The sequence below is a fragment of the Sturnira hondurensis genome, unplaced genomic scaffold, assembly GCF_014824575.4.
Source record: "Sturnira hondurensis isolate 20B ecotype Veracruz unplaced genomic scaffold, ASM1482457v3 Scaffold0003693, whole genome shotgun sequence".
Taxonomy (NCBI): Eukaryota; Metazoa; Chordata; class Mammalia; order Chiroptera; family Phyllostomidae; genus Sturnira; species Sturnira hondurensis.
In genome coordinates this window covers 3,021,356-3,043,817 of record NW_028076324.1, presented here as the reverse complement: position 1 = coordinate 3,043,817, position 22,462 = coordinate 3,021,356, and the positions used below count along the sequence as shown (strand labels likewise).

The 22,462-nt window shown below is 38.0% G+C and overlaps 1 protein-coding gene across 1 annotated transcript in view; it reads left to right on the top strand.

Moving 5' to 3' along the window:
* GLRA3 (glycine receptor alpha 3) overlaps positions 1-22,462 on the top strand; it is a 140,762-nt gene that overhangs the window by 93,732 nt on the left and 24,568 nt on the right. The window contains exons 6-7 of the mRNA XM_037042165.1: positions 6,509-6,646; positions 10,430-10,644. Of these exons, the coding sequence (XP_036898060.1) occupies positions 6,509-6,646; positions 10,430-10,644 (353 nt within the window). The remainder of the gene's footprint in view (positions 1-6,508; positions 6,647-10,429; positions 10,645-22,462) is intronic.

The window sequence follows — 22,462 nt, the reverse complement described above, 5'->3', positions numbered from 1 at the left end:
TTATAGACAAGTGCCCCTCCCATATTGTATGTTTAATTAGAGTTAAAAAAAACTATTTTCTTATCTAATGACATGAGGGGGAAGTGAGTGATTGGGAATTTGCATGCTGTTTTTTCCCAGAGGGCCAGAAAGATCCCAAGAAAAAAATGACAATTCTTTCCTTTTGATTGCAAACTTCTACAGCATATTAATTGCATATCTATTTAACCCATTTTCTGCTTCAAGTTATGATTAATTATTTAAATATATGTATCAAGAGTGTATTTTCTAATATGCTTACATGCAAGAAATTGTACATATATTTTTAAAGATTCTAAATAAATCTATTTCAAGCTCTCCATACACCAAGGCTGACAAGTTCCATATTATAAATTCTGCAGGAAACCCTCTGCCGCATAGTGTTATGAAACAGTGACTGGGTCCATGGGCATCTTGAAGCAAAGTCTATAAGGCTATCACAGCCATGTTGCTGCTTCTCCTCATGGTATCAATGTTGCTACCAAGTGCTGAACAGTGGGTAGCATTCTGGCATTGACCACTCTACAGTAGCTACTAAGATACCATTTAGGAAGTTCAAGCTCCAGCTGCCTTTGTACATCTCTTGAAATTACATCTATATTTTATTGTTCAGCCCTGCAGACATCCATACTACTGTGGTCCATTATATGTTCTACCACCAGAATGGTGGCACTTAAAAAATGTTTATACATACTTAGATCTCTTTCTGAACTTTATGTGTGATTTCTTTGATCAGTCTTTCTGTTTTCATAACAGTACCAAATGTTTCTTATTCATTTTTCTAATGCACTTTAATTGGACAGATTTGTAGCCTATGTTCTGTTACACTGGAAAACCAGTGTCTTGGACAGGGCTTTGGATTTTGTCTACTTTAACTAGTACAACGACCCCGTGTTTCTTATAACATTCTTGGCAAATGCGTTCCCGGACTCTGCTTGAGGGGAATATCATATCCATTCCACTGTCACACAATTCTTCTAGAAAATTCTCACTTACATTTAGTGGAAATGTGTCTTCTTAAATTTCCTATTTCGTTTGTTACTTTTCTGTTAACTACCTTTGTATTTCCAAGGCATCCTCCAAAATTCTTCCTATAACTTTCTTCTTTCTGTATGTATTATGGCTCTTAATAGTCTCAGATAATCTGTAATTCTAAAATAACCTGTAGGTAGATGACTTTCAAACGTCTATCTTCAACCCTGGCCTCATTTGAAATCTATAGGTCCATGATTCCAACAAGTTTCAATATGTATGTCAGTGTTCAGACTTGTCAGCATCAACACCTGCACCTCCTGCTGGCATCTCAGTCTACCCTAAAGTAAATTCTTTACACACACACACACACATACACGCACACCCTTTTCCCTTCTCTGTGTCTAATTCAAGTATTCGAGCCCCTGCTACAAGACACATGCCATTTTAGTTGCTGGAAAACATGCTAGCGACTTAAACAGAATGGTCTCTGTTTTCATGAAGTTTAAATTCTAGGAAGCTATGTAGACAACAAACAAAACTTGATCAATATATATGATGTCAGGCATAGATGAGTTCTATGGGAAAAAATAAAAAGGGAAGGGCAGCTTGTAGACCAATTGGAGGACAAAAATTTTATAAGATCGTCAGAGAAGCCTACTCAAATGACATGAGAGATTAGCAAAGACTGTGGCATAGCTAGTTGTCAGTGACTTAGACTGGAGACAAAAAAATTATTTAATTTTTTCTTTTCCCTTACATACGTATTTAATTTTTAATTTTGATGAAAAATGTCAATTGGTAGTGGTCCATTAGGAATATAAATAAGAGGTAGTATTTCAGTAAATTAGGATCCTAATTTAATAAATTGGTTAAGAAATTTCCTTCCAGATTTTTTTGCTCTGATTTATAAACTTTAAAAAAAAGATTTTATTTACTTAGAGAGAGGGGAAGGGAGAGAGAAAGGGAGAGAAATATCAGTGTGTGGTTGCCTCTTGTGTGCCCCTCACTGGGGACCTGGCCCACAACCCAGCATGTGCCCTGACTGGGAATCGAACCAACAACCCTTTGGTTCTCAGGCCAGCACTCAATCCAATGAACCACACCAGCCAGGGATATAAACCTTCTTAAAAAATAAATTAATCTTATTGTGTTAAGAACATTTGGCATGAGATCTACCCCCAACCATTTTTAGTGTTATATGTGAGTGATGCTGACTGTAAGCGCATGGTTGTACAGCAGATCTCTAGGGCTTCCTCATCTTGTTTGAATAAAATGCTATGCCAATTACTAATAAAATTAGTAATTCTCATTTCTTTCCCCTGTAGCTCCTGGCAACCACCATTCCACTCTCTAATTCTGTGAATTTGACTCCTTTGATACCTCATAGAAATGAAATCACACGATATTCATCTTTCTGTGACTGGCTTATTTCACTTAGCAAAATATCCTTATGGTTTATCCATGTTGTTGCAAAAATTAAAAGTAGGATTACTAAATGACCCCGTAATTCCACTTCTGGATGTTTGAAAGAACGAACAGATCAGGGTCATTAGTTTTCCTGGGCTCACTGCAGCACTGTTCACTATGGCCACGGGGCAGAGACAACCCACGGGCCCATCGACAGACTGGTGGATAAAGAAACTGTGCATACATGCAATGGAAAGCTATTCAGCCTTTAAGACAAGGAAATCCTATAATATGCAAAAAAAAAAAACCCAAATGCACACACAAATCTTTTCTTTAGTTTCTGCAGGTGGTAGTTGCTTAAAGATTAGTTGCAGTGTGAAATTGGAAACCATATCAACAAACTCTTCATACTCTTGTGAATTAAAGTCCATGTCTCTATTTTGCACTTTGAAAGGATCTTTTACTTATTATGATTTTTTACCATCATGCGTTGGTCATTTAGAAAATCGTGTTTTAATGAGTTATTCCAATTTTCTAAACATTGACACATCATTGTACCACATCGAGAGGTTACGTATGTTAATGTCACCAAGGAAGCTCATCAAGAAATCTTTAAGTATGGAGGTTATAACTTTTTCAAATTTCTAATTATGGCTTCAAACCATAAAGTCTGTCATTGATGACAAATATCGGCAGTTGTTAACCTGGGCATGATTGGTTCACTCACTTCCCTTATTTTTAAGAAAATGGCCTGCCATATACCTAATCATAATAACCACAGTTTTGCCAAACAGAATTTTTTCAAGCAATAATGGTGTTTCAAGGAAAACCAGCTGATTTAACCTGCCAATCAATCACACCAGTGCTTTTCCTTAAAAGTATTATCACATTACAGTATGCTTCTGACATGTTTGCTATGTACTTCCCATTTTCACCCTCAGGATAGTAGAAAATTATTTATATAATGGCCAAAATGTGATAAAATTATCCATTGGGAATCAAGAACATTCTTAAATAAAAGGGCATTGTTCTTGCTGTGATATATGGCAGTAAAAAATACAATAAGCACCATGACCTCTAATTATGCAAAAGCACTAAAACTTTTACCCACCATTGTTTGTTTTTTTACCATCTGGGCAAATGTCAACACAGTGGAAAAAGTAAATTATGTCTCTATGATTATGAAGGCTTTTTAGATCGTGTGATATTCTATGAAAGGGCCCTGTTAGAATAATGTCTCTAACGCCCATTTTTTGGTCACGTCGCTCTGTGGCTCAAGAGGTTCAGTTGTTGATCATTGCCACGAACAATTTTAAAGACAAGTTTTCAGCCTAGAATTTAAACGTTGCACAATCTTACATGAATTTATGTTTTCACCCCATAGGCTCCTTTATGCAAACTGGCTCTCGACAAATGACTATTGCTATACCTGTTATAAACCTTGGGAGTCTGCAGTTTCTTTCAGTGGATTGATTATACCACGCCTTCACCTGAGGGCCTCACCTCTCACATTCTATGTACAGGTCCTGCCTTTCCTCAAGGTCCAAATCAAATGAGGCCTCAGTGGGTGCCAAAGATCCCCCTTCTGAAGGCATACACTGCTTTGTACCTCTCCCATATCACTTATTTTCTACCTGGTCACAACCTCATGTTCCCCGAAGCTGCACAGGATGCTTTACATACAGTGGGGGCTCCATAAATAATTGTTGAAGAAACAAATATTTGGTTGCATCGAGCCATTTGTTTACATGTTTCACTGTGGCACCCATATCAGATTTCTGGCTGAAGTGAGTGTTAAGGCCTCTGTTCCCTTCATAAAGTTTTTTTGTTATTGTGAACCTTATAACAGCACAAGGCAATTCAACTCACAACACTGATCTCATTAGCCAGTCTGTTCTTAACACTCTCAGGCTTGTGTAAAAGTCTGTCAACCAAAAGCATAAGGATGCTAAAACACTTTGAGCTGCGCAGAAGAGTACTAATTTTTTGAAGGTTTATTGAGGCAAAATTCCCATTTAGTTACTTTCCTTAGATATCTAGTAAAATACTCAGAAGAATTATCCCTTAAATATGTCATCTTATTATTTTTCTTCTGATTTCAAATTTATATATTTTATGGACCATAATGAGGAAGCATTGCCTGATTATGGAATGCCCGTACCTAAATCACTTTGTGTGGGTGATTATTTAACTCAACAGCAAGCTAAATATGCTACCTATAACTTAGATTAGAGACTAATGAAAGCTTGCCTTTGAAGGAATTTCAGGGAGCTGGTTTCTTTTCATAGAAGATCCTAAGAAAAATTGAGAATGTGAAAACAAAACAAGGTTTCAGTTCCTTTCTCCATTTATCTATAACTTGAGACCAAACTTTCCATATTTTGTTATTAGTGACGGCAGGTATGGAGGGATAAATTACATGTCTTACCTGGAAACAAAGTGGTGCCTGTTTCACTATCTTTTGATCCTTGAGAAATGTGCATCTGTTTTTCTCTCTAGCTAAAATGGTATTTATAATGGATATATTGATATATTGTTATCTAAGGACTTATGAGCAAAAGTGAAAACCTTCTATAATTAGAGACCAAATCATTAACTGAGGGGTTCAATGAATGTATCTCAGTATAAGCAAGTCCAGCACAAGGCCTTGCTGTGCTAAGTCCAGTGGTCTTGCAGATCCCATAGCTTCCATATCTGTCTGGAACCAGAGTTCAGACGTCCCCCCTGTAGCCTGGATGACTTGACAAACTCTACCAAAACAGTGCTTGCTCCATAATGAGCTGTTAGTTAAGCTGATGGTACTGCTGCTATGGACTTGGACAGCAGAATCCCAGACAGTCTAATAAGGAGGTCCTCTAATCACTGACGCCCTTACTACTACCATCCCCATTGCCATTGGGGTGGCCGCTGCTAGCACACCCAAGAGTCAGATGGGTGTGGTTGGGTCTCTGAGGTCAGTCATTCCCACCACAGCTAGATCGAGTCTGCTCTTTTGGGGAGGTTCTTTCCCAGCTATGGCAGGAGGGGGAAGGGTGATCGGCTTCCTTTCCTACCCGTTGCTCTGTTCAGCCTAATGTGTTCAGTCCAGCTGATTCTAATCACTCTCACAGCCTCTCCCTTACAATATAAGCCACAGGGAAATTTGCTGGGGACGGCTTCCCTTGTTTGTTGCTTCTTGGACCGAGAGCTTCTGCTTCCTTTGCCTGACCACTTGGCTTAGTTCAGAGGCCAGACCTGCTTCCTCTCTCTCTCCACCTCCACGCCGGTTGTGCATGGTAACAATGCTTCCCACACACGTTCCATCCGCTCTGGGTCTCTTTCTGCAGCAGCTTTCCAGTGTACATTCAGCAGGTTCTCACTCAGAAGGAAGAGAGAGCTAAAGTTCTGCTTTTCTTAGGTTCTTCTCCAATAGAAATATTAACGTTAATTTGCTGAAAGATACTTATTGCAAAATACATGAGTTAGTGCTATTCTGAACTTACTAATAGTGCAAGAGTTTCTGCCTCCACAAACTATTCGATATGGATTTTCTTTTTACTCTGATTTTTCCTGAACAGTGAACATTTCTGCTTAAAAATATTGTTTTGTTCATTTTGGGGCTTGGGACATAAAAGCAGATACCATAAACTACAATAATTAATTATTTAATCAAGAAAGGTATCAGCTCTGGTACTTTACCCCCACAGATGTTCCAGTTGAGGTCGTTCCTAACCAGCAACAATTTCAGTTTTTGTTGAAAGAGTCATGGATAATTTGAGAGAGGGTGAGGAGAAATCCAATGGAGTAGAACCAAAATGAATTGTCAAATTAACCCTGCAGTTGCCTATACCAAGAAAAGAATGTATACTTGTATGCATGTCCTTTAAGATGTCTACATGCATTAGTAGCTTACTACATTTTATTACCTTATCTGATGAATGTTCCACATGAACAGATTTCAGAAAACTTTTGTGAGATAGCATTGTGGGATGGTATAGTTCAATTGACAGAGTTAAGATGGCAGTGTTTGGTCTTCCTATCCCAGGTAAAATGTGCAAGGAGTGTATGTGTTTTTCACTTCTTTGAATGTCCTTTAATGCTATCAATATCTTACTTATGTTTTGCCTAGTTGGATACACAATGAATGATCTCATTTTTGAATGGCAAGATGAGGCACCTGTACAAGTGGCAGAAGAACTCACGCTGCCCCAGTTTCTGTTGAAAGAGGAGAAAGATTTACGATACTGCACTAAACATTACAACACAGGTAGGGCTCGAGTGTTCTTCAGTGCACTTACAATTCGGGTTTTTATGGTAGTCAGTTGTTACTTAATTGTAGTGTTAGGTTAATTATTTTCACTGTAGCATAATGTTTTTCATAGTAATAGAGCAGAAAATGGAAATTTATAGATGCTTTGACTAATTGAATATTATTATATAATTGGTTTGTATGGAACCAAATAAATGCTTGGTGTTTAATTGTATTTAATTTTTGCGTGTGTGTGTGTGTGTGTGTGTGTGTGTGAATAGCCCATAATTACATAGTAATGGTGTTTCAAAAAATTTCATTAATTTATATGTGAGAAATAAAATGTACTTTTTAACACTTCTTGGGCAGTAAACATGGTATTTGCTCACAAAATGAAAGAAATTGCTTTTTTATTTTTTAGGAGATCAGTTGCTTAAACATTTGGCCACATTTTTTTTGCATTTTAAGGTGTTGCTATTTAAGCATCTGCTGTTCACACTGACACGGTATTCTCTTGCTTTTGAGGATAGATGTTGAATGTAGTTACTCACATCAAGGGCTGGAAGATTTAATATGACAGTTGCACATTCCTGAGATTTGTTTACTTCTCTCAACTGGCACCGGTTAGTCCCATAGTATCTATTCTAACTATCTAACATATTCCTACAAATTCTGTTAAACTGTCTTCAGCAGAGGCATCACTCCAGTGTGGTTAGTGCATGGCCTCCTGCTAGTGTGAGTTGCTATCTCTATCATTTTATTATATTAACTGGTTCCTCTTGGGCTCAGAGCTTCCCAGAACTGTGACCTGACCTTTTACTGTACAAAGCCTCAAATCTTTTCATCTCCTTAATCAATTCACAGTCTCTGGTGAAAAAGTCACTGACATTTTCTCACCCCTTACCACATTTCTTCAAGGTGGGGGGGGTAGATATTAATTTACTAGAGAGTCCAAATTTAACATCTCAACACAAAGTGAAAAGTGGGTGGGTTAATACCAGTGTCCTTGCTCAACTCTATAGGTGTAGGTGCAATGATAAAGAACTTTCAGAGAAATGTTAAGAAGTCTCTAAAGCTGGTTTCAGGCCACAGATTAGTTTCTCCAGGCTGCCAAAATGAAGAGCCACAAACTTGGTGGTGTTTCTTGCCCGTCTCTCCAAAGCCCTCTCTGTCTCTCTCTGCCCTGCTCTGTAATCTGGCCACAGTGGCTTGCTTTCTCATCTTCACTGTACTCATTCCTCCTTCAGGTCCTTTGTACTTGCTTTTTCTTCCATACATAAGCCTCTTTCCCCAAATTATCCCAAACTTAATCCTCTCACATACTTTACGGCTGCTCAAATATCAGCTCTTCAAATGACTCTTTATTATAAGCACATGTTAAATACTCAAATCCACTCCCCTTCCTCTTCCTGCTTTCACTATCTGAAATTATATCTTCAATGTACATGTTTACTTACTGGTATATATTGTCTGTTTATCTCATTACCATAAGTTTATAAAGCTAAGGATTGTATCTCTTCATTTCTGTATTTCTGGCGTCTGTTGCGGTACGCAGAAGCTCAAAAATGTTTGTTAAGTAAAATAATAAAGAGTAGATTTGAACAGGGGAAATATGTCTGTGCATGTGAAAATACTAAAGCCCACCCTCTAAGAGGAAGAGGGAGAACAGGTTTGCTGTAAATGGAAATTTTTTTTTTAGATCTGTATTGGCAAGAATGCTTCCCCCCAATTTTCTTGAGGGGCAATTAACATAAAATTTAGTGTACAATGTGTGATTTGATATATATACACACTGTGAAATGATTCCTCCTACTTAGTTCATCAGCATATTCATCACCTCACACTTTTAACTTTCATGTGTGTGAGATCATCTAAGTTCTAGACTTCTAGCAAGTTTCAGTGATACAGTACAGTATTACCAACTATAGCCACCATGTTAAACATTATATCCTCATATCTCATTCACCTTATAACTGAAGAATGATTTAAAAAATCAACTTTATTGAGATATAATCTACATACTGTAAGATTTGTTTGTTTAAAGGATACAGCCGAATGGTTTTTAGTATATTTGCAGAGCCCTGCAATCATCTTTGTAATTTTGGAACATTTTATCAACTGAAAAAAAATAAACCTGACTTCCATTAGCAGTCCTGGCAACCCTAGGCAACCACTAAGCAGCTTTATAAAGCTGTCTTCACAGCTTTATATTTATTGGGTGTTCCATGTAAATAGAACTGTATGTGGTCTTTGTGACTGGCTTCTTTCCCTTAGCATAATGTTTTTGAGGTTCATCCTTGTGGTAGCATGTTTTAACCTCCAGTGCATTCTTAAGGGTTTTCTATATGCAAGATAATGTCTTCTGCTTATGAAGATAGTTATACTGCTTCTCTTTCAGTCGAAAAAGTCTTTTGTTTAGTTGTTTGCTTCATTATTCTGGCTAGAACCTCCCAGTACAATACAATGTGCATTGTATTGTACTGGGTGCATAGGTGCATAGGTGGAGAACAGGATAGCAACTTTTGGGTGGAGAGGTTAGGGAGTGGAGGGATCCCACAAAAAGGACTCATGGACATGGATAACAGTGTGATGATTGCTGTGGGGAGGGGGGGGTATAAGGGTGTTAAATGGTAATGGAAAAATACAATAAAAATTAAAAGCAAATAAAAGGTAAAAAAGGTAAAATCTAAAGTATTCTTCAAGAATGGTTAAGCATTCTGCATGTATCTGATAAATTGGTAACTTGCATATATGTTACTAGGCACTTCAGTGTGCAATCCAACTTTCTAAGAGTTAATGAAACTGTTAAGACTTTTAAGCTCTGAAATCTCACCCGCCCGTTTATTGCGCAGCCTGGCCCATGCATTACAGTAGCACGTGGCTCAGGTCACACTATGTACTAGCAATAAACTCTTTTCCCAGGTGTGCCTTTTGATTCTTTCTCTCATAATTAGTTAGAGAATGTTCCATAAAGACAGATCAGCATATTAACTCCCTGACTTTATCCTTCTCAAGATAGTTTGAATAAGGAGAGAATAAAACCAAGAGTTAGGTGATTCAGATAAACAAAGAGAGGTAACATGGTAACAGAGAAGGGAACAAAGCCAGGGGATAAGCAGAAATATCAATGAAATGTCTTATTAAATCATAATTTATGACTCTATTAATTACTAGGAGTCACAAAAGCATAAGTATATAGAATAATTGTACCTCAAGTTTCTTTTCAGTAAGTGTGCTTTTAAGTTATGTTCAAAATTGCTCACGGGAAATAACATGTTTTCCTAATATTCCAAGTTATTAATGCATAAAATAACTTACAGAAATTGCATTTAAGAAACTGTTCATAGTTATCCTGTAGCATTGACTTTAAAGGAAATGTAAAGGCCCCAAAACAAATAATACCTGCCTCTAAATAAATAATTAACAGCACCAGAAACAGTCAATGAAGAAAGAAAAAAAAACAGTCACTGAGTAATTTCTCCTATCGGTCTCAGAGGTAATTGTTAGAATCAAGTGAAATAATAGATCTCTGAGTAGTTTGACAAATATGAAGTGCTAATCAAGTGTGAAGAAATAAGAATACACACTATTTTCCTTAACAGTACATTCTCATGTTGCTTCTAGATGCTAGCCGAAAAATAAGAAAATATTTTTAGAAACAAATTTACAGAAATGATTTAGGATCCCTTTTTGTTGTCATAAAAATTTTAGGACAGAATTATCAAAGCAAAATTATGACACTTGATGCCATAACAAAAATCTCCTTTCACCAATTGCTGAATTTATTTTACAACCAATCAGGAAAGTTCACGTGCATAGAAGTGCGATTCCATCTGGAACGACAAATGGGATACTATCTGATCCAGATGTACATTCCCAGTCTCCTGATTGTTATTCTGTCCTGGGTTTCATTCTGGATCAACATGGATGCCGCTCCAGCCAGGGTGGCTCTGGGAATAACCACTGTGCTGACTATGACCACACAGAGTTCGGGATCACGAGCTTCCCTCCCAAAGGTAAGTGCACGAAATGAACACATGCATGCATTTGCCCAAATATTTACACATATGTCATACATATTATATCATTGATAGTTTTGTCAGATCTTTTTAAACAGTACTTATTATTCATTACTGATTTTCGAGTAATATATAATCAAGGCAAAAAATTTGTAAAATACAAAAGTAGAGGAAGGAAAAAATTCTTCAAACCAATGATATCTTCTATTTGCAGCTCGTGTTATGACCCTCAATTATTTAACTAATCAATAATACCCTTATACACTATAGAATTTGTATGTATAGATTTGTATACATTTAGAAACTTATAAAACATGTATGTTAAGTAAATCTACACAGTAACTTTGAGTGGTGAGGGTATTATGGTGCATTTACATTCTGTTGTGTGATACCCAATAATGAACATTTATGAATGAATGTTCATTTATTATATAATGAATGTTATATAGGGATATTTACACACATCTGTGTGTATATGTATATGTACATGTACACACACATATACATACACACAGGTACAGTTTTACATATGTTTTGTATTATTTTCCTAGTGTAAATTTTTAGAACTGGGACTGCCGCTCTGGTGTCTGTAAGCATTGGTGTGTATTGCCAAACTTCCCATCAGAGACATTGATAAGTTACACTTTCCCAAGCATTGTATAAGAATGCCAAAGTACTGCTGCACCCTGATTAGATATACCATTTGGGGATGTGATGTAATTTTTGGCTTTTAAGTTATCGCAGGTCAACAAAAAAGACAGCTCATTGTAGTCCATGCTGAACTGCCAGAACTAAAAGAAATGATGAGGTTTGTAAAAGACCCTATCTTTTTCCACAAAATATGCTGAAATAAAAACAGTAGCTTTTTTCATCCATTTAGCAACATAGCCATAGAATGTTATTTCCCTCTTCTCAATGACTTCTAAGGAAGAAATTTCTACTATCTAAGTAATCCTGTCTAACTTCCAACAATCTTCACTATTTTCATTGCAATAATATAAATATAATAAGATTATATCTGCTATTTTTGTGCATTTGATGCAATCCAGTTGCCATGCCAACTAAATTATAAATGTACAATCATAGCTCCCTTAACCCTTAATATGGATTACATTCTATGTTTGAATTTATGAGATTAAAATGTCCAAATCAATAAAATATGATGACAGGACGTTTTATTCCTAAAAGTATTATTTAACATAGGAAGAACTTGATATTTAACAATGTGGCTCTGGCTGGTGTAGCTCAGTGGATTGAGTGCAGGCCTGCGAACCACACGATTGTGGTTCGATTCCCAGTCAGGGCATATGCCTGGGTTGCAGGCCAGTTCCCAGCAGGGAACTCATGAGAGGCAACCATACATTGATATTTCTCTCCTTCTCTCCTTCCCTTCCTCTCTAAAGATAAATAAATAAAATCTTAGGAAAAAAAACAATGCTCATTCTGCCTTCCTAAGACTTAACAATAGTCTCTCAAAATGAAGTTTATGTTTAAGTAGTTGTATTTTTAAAAGGATGGATATCAACTAGTGTTTTATAAAATATTGTCCAAATGAAAATTATAAATCTGCCTATAAGATTAAACTAATTCCTTTCAATGTTTATCTATACAGGAGTAGGCAAAGTAGGTTTCGAGTTGCACTGTGGCATTCTTTTGAGTATTGATACAGCTGTTGTAATAATCACAACCCGCTCACAACCCGCGCGTCTTTGCTACACAAGCAACTGTAAACCTACTTTTGCCTACCCCGGTATATGTCTAAATGTCTGAAGGGCTCTGAATAATAATACAGTTCTATGGTCAATATTTAGGGGAAATTTCCAGTTTACTCACTGATTTTCTTCATGAACTATACAGAAATTAAAGCTCATTTTTGCATAAGTTATCAACCAGAAGAGCACAAAATATTTTATGTTTCAGTATTTCAGCTTCTAAGAGGCACAGTATCAAGGCATTTAGATCCAGAGATTAAGGCAGAGTTGGGAGATCATGAGGTTTGGGTGGAGGAAGCAGACATTTATTTATTTATTTATTTTTAGTCTTTTTCATTTTAATTGTTGTTCAAGTACAGTTTTTGACCTTTTACTCCCACTCCAGCCCACCCTTCCAGCCCTCCCCACCTCCCTTTTATTTCCACTCTCCCCCTTGTTATTGTCCATGTGTCCTTTATTCTTGTTCTTGCAAACCCTTCCCCTTTTCCCCTGAAATTCCCCTCTCCCCCTGGTCATTGTCAGAAAAAAAGCAAGCTTGTGTCTTCATTCATTTTTTAAAACTTACTGCTTTTTAAGTTTCTGCTTCCTCACTGAAATTAAGAACAGGCTGACAGTGAGGAAGCAGAAATTTAAAAGGCAGTAAGTTTTAAAAAGACAAATGAAGACACAAGCTTGCTTTTTGTTTTTAAAGGAAAGAAGAGTTTGGGATGGCTTTAAACTTTTTCCCAAAAAATAAGAAAAGTTTTTTAAAAAGGGGTTTATTTCACTGTGATCTCAGGGAAAGAATAAAAATTTAACTATGAGTTCAATTATGTACATAAATGTGTAGAAAGCTTCTCCATCTCTCAAATCATAGAGACAGGGACGTGACCACTGGAAATGTGGTAACACTTCATTCTGAGCTACAAAAAAGGTTTGATTATCAAGGTAATGTCTTAAGATGCAGTGACCATATTATTTTAGGCTTTGTGAGAGTTAAGGAACAGAAGGTGGAGTGTATTCATGTATTAGAATTCAGGAAGGCAGACAGTGAATAACCAGAATAAATAAGAATTAACCTATTAGATGAAGTCATTCAAAAGAGTAAAAAATTTTTTATTTATTTATTTATTTACTTACTTACTTACTTATTTTTAGAGAGAGGAAGGGAAGGAGAAAGAGTGGGAGAGAAACATCAATGTGTGGTTGCCTCTCACATGGCCCCCACGGGGGACCTGGCCTGCAACCCATGCATGTGTCCTGACTGGGAATCAAATCGGTGACCATTTGGTCCACAGTTCACGCTCAGTCCACTGAGGTACCCCAGGCAGGGCAAGAATAGAAAATTTCTTGAAAATTCTGATTCTGTGATGGGGTAAGGGAAGGACTAGGAAGGCAATGTACAAGGGTCTCACATTCGCATGTAAGAACAGATGTCTGAACCCATGCACTTTAAGATTTGCTGTCCTCATCCTCCCAAAAGAGCCCTCAGATGCCTGAGAGACTTACCACACTTGTCCTACTGACAAAATCTAGGAAGTAGGAAAACAAACTAAATTCAGGAAAACAATCGGGATTCTCAGGCATAGGAAGAAGAAACAATACATCGTTAATTTATAACTGCTTAGTATTTTATCCAATCTCTGTGCCAATGTATCTCCTGTAGGAAATGAAGGACTCAGAGTAGACACTCTCAATGAATGTACTTCAGCCAGCACCTTGGGAACTGCAGAGCCGAGAGTCCTCTCTGATAATGGCCTCTATGGTGTCATGATGAATTAAGCAGGTAATAGCCCAGAGCAAGAAGACTCCTGGGATTCACTCCTTGGAACTTGAAACTATTTGGCATTTCTACAGTGCCTGCGTCAGAGGCCCGAAGAGGGTGACAGTGCATTCTCTTGTTAGCAACTTTTCAAAGTTGTGTACTTTGAGTAAGTGAGAAAAAAATGGTGGTGATTGTAGAGCCATGGCATGGAGGTTTCTATAGACCTTGTTAGGGATGAGGTTTATTTGGAGTGGATGTTGGAAGGATTTTCACAAAAGGAGTGACCTCTCTGACCTCATGATGATGGCATCACGGTGAGACTGGGAGCAACAGAGGTAGGTCATGGCAGGTAGATACAGAAAGAGGTAGATGCTTTGTGAGAGGCGGGTGAATTGGGAGGTGAAACAGTCAGGATCTGCTTCTGAACGGGACACTGCAGATTAAGGGAAAGGCAGGAGTGAAGGGTGGCATTTGGGTGAGAAACTGGGCAAGTAGTTGTGATAGTTACTGATGGGGCAGTCTGAGGAAGGAAACTGATCTGTTGTTGAACCTGTTAACTCTGAGTTGTTTAGATAATCATGCAGCATCGTCAAAAAGTCAAAACCTCTGAATTTCTGAAGAGGGATATGTAGGCCTCAGACTTCAGGGAGTAAATGTTAGCTGGGTAGGGAAGCAGACCAAAAGTAATTTTCCTAAGAGTAAAATAAAGCCCATAAAGAGGAGAAAAAAATGCATTTGTGGTTGGCCCTCTCTTCTTCTTTAGTTAGAATTGAACCAAAACATTCAAAGTGTCCTCTCTCCGTTCTTCCCCCATGACCATCTCTCCCCCATATACCGAATTGCCAGACTAAAGTCAGACAATTTAGTCAAAGGTGACACCTACTCACCGCAAAACTTTCTCCCAAACTTTGATATCCCAACATTTTGTGGTATTTTTAAGAAGTGTAAAGGTAATCTTTCCAAGGAGGATTTTTAAATCAGGGTAAAAGAGGAGAGAGTAATAATAATTTAATGATTTTTAGTATAAATTTGATTTGTACTAATACCTTATGAAGATCTTGGCACTGAGGGAATTGTATTCTTTATTAAGTATGGGGAGTAGTAGAAACAAACAAAATAAAGAGAAGGGACAAAGTCTAATTTTCATTTAGAAACAATGGGTTCTAGGAAGAACCTTCATTATGGAACTCTGGGAAGGTCATGGATATTCTGCAATATTACAAACACCTTACTCTTTCTTTTCTGCTTCCAAAGATCTGGTATTTCCTATTAGAGACCATCTCCCATTCCTTTATTCATTCTGTTCATAGAGGCCAGCTAAGATCTAGCTTTGGTGAGTGTTTTCTTTCATCTCATTCTAAAAAAACACACGAGTATCACCATGTACACAATGTTTTAGTCTTTTAGAAATGAGCTTCAAGCCTATTATATCAGGATGTTAAATAGACAGATACATGCACACACATATTCACACACACTTATTCACGCTCACCTAGACAGGAACTTGGCAAGGCTGGGAGAATTTCTAGATTCCAAGTTTATCAAAACCCTGTCTCTGAATACAATATTATATGAGATTCTTAATATATTAGGAATCACTGTTTCATGAAGTTATATTGCACTTATTCTATATAACAAATAATCTCCAAATCTCAAAGGCTTATCACATTTATTCTTTCTTAGAGGCCTGTGCATTGCCTATGCCTCTTCTGGGCTTGTCTGAGATTGGCTGCCTTAGGATGGCTCAGATCTGGGCTGTGGAGTGGATTCAGGCCTGCTCCCTGGGTCTTCCCTTTTGGGGACTCCAGGTCCTGGTAGCATGCTTTTTTTCTGTGGAAGAGTGCAGGAAAGCAAGAAGGCGAGCTGTAACATGCAAGGTTTTTGCTCAAATGTGGCATACAGTCACTTCTGTTCTCATTCCTAAGTCATACCAGGATGGTAGACTGTATTCCACCCACAGGAAACCCTAGGAGAGGAAGGGAGGAAAAGGGGATGGCCGATAAATAATCTTGTCTGCCTCAGGGACTGTAATTTGCTAAAACTTTCTGGCTCCTTCCTTAGACCACACTCTGTCATCTTTGCAAATACTAAGGAAAACAAGAGGGGAAGAAGGGATGGAGAAAGGGAGGAGGGAAGAGTCTATGTGGTCCCTCCCATCCTGCCCCACCACCGTGGCCATCTCATTCCACACGCAGCTACACATCACTACGCAAAAAGAAACATGGGAAATTTCAAAGGCAGCTAATCAATGAAATATTGCACAGAAGTCAGGAGCTGATGAAAATCGCAAATTCTGTACCAAAGGCTGCTAATCCTAAATGATTTCCTCTCACTTTTTCTTCCATTCAATTTGTCTGTGAACCCCACAAGGAATAGCTTTTTGCAAGGATAGACTGTCTTGTCCATACTTCTATCCTCAGAGCCTAACTCAGTACACAGTGTGTGTCTATTGAGTAAATATCATGCAGATATTTAAAGACAAGGCAAGCTTTTAAACATTTACTTGCCGCCGCCCGCGGCAGCAAGGTGTTCGCGAGGTGAGGCGATGGACTTAATTAAAAGAATGGAGAGGTCCAAGTGCTCTTTACTGGCAAATGGCAAATTTATTCAAGGAACTGCTGGCTTATATGCAGAACTACAGTGGCCTGAGAACAATGCTGTTTTACAAAAGTTTGTACATTCCCTGAAGGCTATCAAGAGGGCAAGATGTTCTCACATCCTGAGAACATTTGCCCACAGATAGCAGTGTCCTCATGACTATCACTTTCCTGGAACATGACGCACATGCCAAGACCTTGTTCCTGCCTTCAAGGCTGAGAAGGAGAAGGTCCGGAAGATGTCAAGATACCCGCCGGCTCCAGGGACCAGAAACCAAGTCCCGCCACTGTTTTCACAGTGGGGGCTCTGTCCGTGGTCCCCTGCGGCCTGGTGGGCTCCCACATTTACTTAGTACTGAGATTTTTAAAAGATACTTAACTTGAAAAGCAAGAGTATGTCATTTTATTAATTTCTCTAAAAAGAATGTGAAAACTGAAATTATTCTTTGTTTACACAGAAACCTATTTTTCCCCTGAGAATCACCAATTAATGGAAAAGAATAAAAAAATGACATATATTTAACTTACAGCATAATAAAAACATTGGTTCTTAGAAAACATAAAGATAGCTTTCAGATTAAGTTTTTATTGTTTGTAAAGATACCACCTCTAGAAGTAATTACAACTGTTAGAATATATAAATTGAATGTTATTTTTCACTGGAGTAGTATGATTGTATGAGCACACAAAGGCCTATAAAGTGACATTACATTAAAAAAGGGAAGATAAATGAAGGACTTCTATTCACTGTTTTTATCTAATTAGTTCTCAAAATATATGTTAATATTGTTCTCAAAAAAATACCCTGCAATTTTACAGGCGAGTAAGTTGTAAATATTAACAATGATGAAAATTGGGAGAGAGGAGTTGTAGAGCAATAGGTTTTCTTATTAATGCAGCAATTAATAAGTATTACTCTTAATAGTGTTTGGTTCTCACCATTTAAATACAAGATTCTAATGTTTATTCAAAACATAGTTGACTAAAATTACTTCAATCAAATTTAGTGCAAATATGATGCCACTGAGTTCATTTTAAATTCATTAATGTGACAAAGTATTTAATAAGTAAATTTTAACTTTATAAGAGAATTTTTAATATAAACAATAGATTTAATTTTGAAAAAATTTTCATTGAAGTTGTTATGGTAATAATTTGGTTCTGTATTGCATTCACTTAGGGAAAAGAGAGAGAAAGAAAGATGCATAGAAAATAGAAGAATTGTTTATTCATGCACTTTTTGTTAAAATCATAAGAAATAATGCATATGAATATCATTGAGTCTTATTAGCGCTTTTTAAACAGATAATTCCTAAGCATAGGTGGATCCTATAATACAAGACTAGAAATTGGTAAACGTTTCTAGTTCTACCTGTGACTTTAGAACCTACATTTATTGGGCTCACTATTCCCATTAAACTGAAAATTAGCAATTATCAAGCAGGTCCTCTGTAGCTCATGTAGACACAGAAACACTGCATAATTTCTTAAATTTGAAGGCATAATTATGAAAAAGTATGTAATCAATCACAGAGCTTAAAATACTTTTGAAATGACACAATGGCTTTGGCCTCAAACTAAACTTAAAAATAAAAGATGTATATGTAACCTTGAGATATTTTTACCTGAATAATGTCTTACCCTCCTTTTCCCACATTCATATATATCCTAGGACCACACCACAAATCCTCCTGACAGATAATATGGATGTAAAACTTCCCCTCCACCAGAGCAATAACGAATGCAGCCCAAACATCAGTGTGGAAAGCACCTAACAGGCTTTCTCTCTTTATGATTCCTGTTTGAAATGAAAGAAAAAGTCTTAGACTTCAGAGAATAGAGAATAAGAAAGTATATTATTACAATGAAGATGATGTTACAGAAACACAAAGCACCCAATAAAAATGCAAAAAAATGAGAAGTGACAAATACAATTCAACCTTCACTGAGCAGTAAAAAAAAAAAATCAATATATTAAGAAATGTCAGTAACTAACGGCACGTACTTAAGAAGCATTTCCACTGACGTCTACATTTTACAGTTTCATCTAAGTGCGAAACCTGGTTCACGTCCTATAAAGCAGACAATGGTAAAACTCCCATAGCTGCGGCAGAAATCAGAGATAACCGGGTGACCTTTCCAAATACCTCAGCCTTTCGTGCTGCACTTTTCTTATCGGATGGTTGGAGGGATTAGTGAGGTTTATCATTTTGGAAATAATCCGGCTCTGCAATTATGATTCTCTGTTACCTTTTATTTTCCCCAATAAAAACCAAAGGTGGAAAATAAATATTGTGTTCTAAGCACCCTTCATGTACTAAGGGTGGGGAGGATCACAGTCGGCATGAATGTGGCGGCAGGAACGCAGTCAGTGGGACTGCGCTGTGTCTCCAGGGTGACGAACGCCGAAGCTCCCAGCACCCTGCGCTGCGGGAGTCGCTGACTGGCACCCCAGAGAAACAGTCCTCGGCTGTTCAGCGTTATTGGTATCATCAGCTTTACTCCGCTTCCGCACCTGCTTTTAAAACATTAGTCTTGGCCTTTGTTCTTATTCCTTTGTTTCTCTTGCTTTCGGTCTTAAATGAAGATCAACATGATTTCAAACTAATTTAATTTTACCTAGAAGCGTTACAAAATGCAAAATTCTTCTTCAGGTTTTATACCAGCGAGAAAGGTAGGATTCAGGGTACTACAATTGGCATTTTACAAAACCAAAGATTAATGAATAGCCGGTGTGATCTGAAAGGAACCCTCTAGGACAAAAATCATGATGCAGCAGGAACATTTTCTGCCTATCTCAGAGAAAAAGCACTGAGCTGTGTACGTGAATCACTCGATCACCCCACAGCTGGAATTATGCCACACCGTTTATTTCCCGATTCTCAGGGACTGGGAGAACCCACTAGGACTGAATGCCAGTAGTGGAAGAACAAATCGCCCTATTCGACGTGCCGTTTTAGCTAATTGAAAGAAATGCACGGTGATTTTTTATACCTTTTTCCAAAATAAAAACACATTTGGACTGAGAAAAGAACAGACAAAATAATCACTCTCAGGTGATTCGTCAAAAATTTACCTCTCAGAGTGCCTACAGGTAGGTTTACCCGAAACGTGAGATCCAAACTCCAGGTTTCATTTCTTCATTTTCAATTACAGTTGACATTCAATATGATATTAATTTCAGGTGTACAGCATAGTGGTTAGACATTTATATACTCTATGAAGTGATCCCCCTAAGCCTAGGATCCACCTGCACCATACATAGTTATCACAATGTTATTGTCCAGGTTCTGGTTTAATCAATTTCTTATTCTTAACTTTAAGTTGTGCTGCTTGTCAATGCAGTTTAAATTTCTATTCCTGGATTGATTAATAGTGGTCCCACTTGTAATTTATAATTTAGTAAGCAGAATTTACTATAATGTATAGTCTGGGGTATAATGTAAGAACTATGGACTCCTCAGTGCTTTGCCTTCTATGGGCTGTAGTACAGGACATTATCGGTTCTAGGAAGCAGAACTGTTGACCACGTCTGTGTGGAGGGTGGAGGGTAAAGGCCTGCATCTCGGCAGGCCTCTCCGCTGCAGCACATGGGGCCATACTTCCAACACAGCCTGCCCCAAGTACTTGTAAGAGTATAATCTGAAACTATTGCTACTCACTAATCTCATCAAAAACTAGTGTAAAAGTAAATTTAGTGGTGAAAGATTACCTGAGATATAGGCAATGTGTGTATCCCTGTGAATCGGAGAGCACAAAATAAAATAGCCTCTGGGGTCCTCGGCCTGGACTCTAGTTTTTGTGCTTCCTGCCAGTTGATCTTACTGAACTTTGACCTGACACTATGGTGAGAGGAAATTTTGGACTGAGGATCAGGGAGGTTTCTTTTTCTATGTCACACTCGACTAATTAACAGCTTCAGTGTCACACTCTAATAATTAACAGCTTCTGTAAAGCAGCGAGTTTTGCTCTTTAACAAAGCTGCTTTAGATATCCACCCAGATGTTGTAAGCAGTGATCAGACTGTAACTCGCACCGTCCTCAGTTCGGTGCCTGTAGGGCGTGTTTCAGAAGCACGAAGGGCAGTACCTGCCCCTTCCACTCCCTCAGCTGGCTCTCTCTGTCTTTCAGGTGTGGGGCGGGGTTCCACTTCTTTGCTCTGTTGTCATTGGGGCTGACAGTGAGCAGTTGTAATCAATGAATTTTGAGCAGTGACCTGTGCTTTGTGCAGTCTGGAATATTTATTACTAAACATGAGGCCCATTAGTACCTTGGTTTTCCCCTGCTGTGGGCCTTGCCAATTTTCCAACTGAGGTCACGGTGAGGCTGATAATGACAGTAACAGTCCAGAGTAATCATTAAACTCAAAGGGGACATGGAGTCTCTTTTCTTGTTTCAGGTCAGTGAGATTTTGGGAGTTTGTTATTGCATTATATCCTACCTTGAATCCTCCTCTGCCTACTCCCTTGCATCACTGGGAAGGCGGATACAGACAAATTCAAGCTCAGGCAGGCTCCCCAAGCATGGCCACTTCCCAGCGTCAGGTGATTTGATTCTAGCCTTATAGTCAGGATGATAATAATAACATCCAATTATATACATATATTTACTTGGAACACAAGAAGCAAGCTTTCTCTATTTCTTAATGATAAATAAGTTGGCAAAATAGAATGAATGCATTAAAAAATAAAATGATATAAGAAATATACAGAATATGATGCTTATATTCCTTTTCCTGCATTATAAAAGATTTTTAGAATGAAACAGATAAGGCCTTGCAGTAATCTAACTCTGCATACTCAGATAGTTTACCAGGCTGATCTCTTCCTGAATTATCACATGACAAGTAGGCAGTCGTCTCCTAGCTCACAAAAACACTTCATTGTAATCTAGGTAGGAATAGTGTCGAGGAGGCTTTCATTGTTCTTCAGAGGATAAAATATTTCCCTGATCTAATGTTTTCCCCCAGAGTAACCAGTTTGGTTTTGTGTGGTAAATACAATGCTCCTATCCCGTTGCTTTACTGTCTGCTAGGAGGTTGGTTTTTTAGAATCAAAACCAAAAAGTATAGGCCCTGGCTGGCGTAGCTCAGTGGATTGAGCGCTGGCCTGTGGACCACATGATCGCAGTTTGATTCCCAGTCAGGGCACATGCCTGGGTTGCAGGCCAGTTCCCAGCAGGGGACCCACGAGAGGCAACCACATATTGATATTTCTCTCCTTCTCTCCTTCCCTTTCCCTCTAAAGATAAATGAATAAAATCTTAAAAAAAAATCAAACTCCCCAAAAGTATAGAGGACTTTACAATAGGTGTTTTGTATACTGACTTCACTTTTAACTATCAGATGAAAGTTGAAGAGGCTTGAATGTTAAGATCCAGAAATTTGTTCTTACTTAAATATGTTCATAGTTGTAAATTTATAGTGATAGCATAAATAAAAAGAGCCTAATAACTAGATGATATAGAATAGTAGTCAAGTTCGTGGGCTCTGGAGCCACATTAGTTGTATTCAAGTTTTAGCTTTGCAACTCGGTAGCTGTCTTAGCCCAGGCTGCTGCAGCGGAATACCACAGACTGAATGGCTTCTAGACCGCGGAAGTTTATTTCTCACAGCCCTGGAACCTGAGAAGTCCAAGATGAAGGCACTGGCAGATTCGGTGCCTGGTATGGTGAGGGCCCCTTCATGATGAACAGATGAGGGGTCTTCCAGCTGTGTTTGCTCATGGTGGGGTGGATGAGGCAACTCTCTGGGGTCCTTTTTA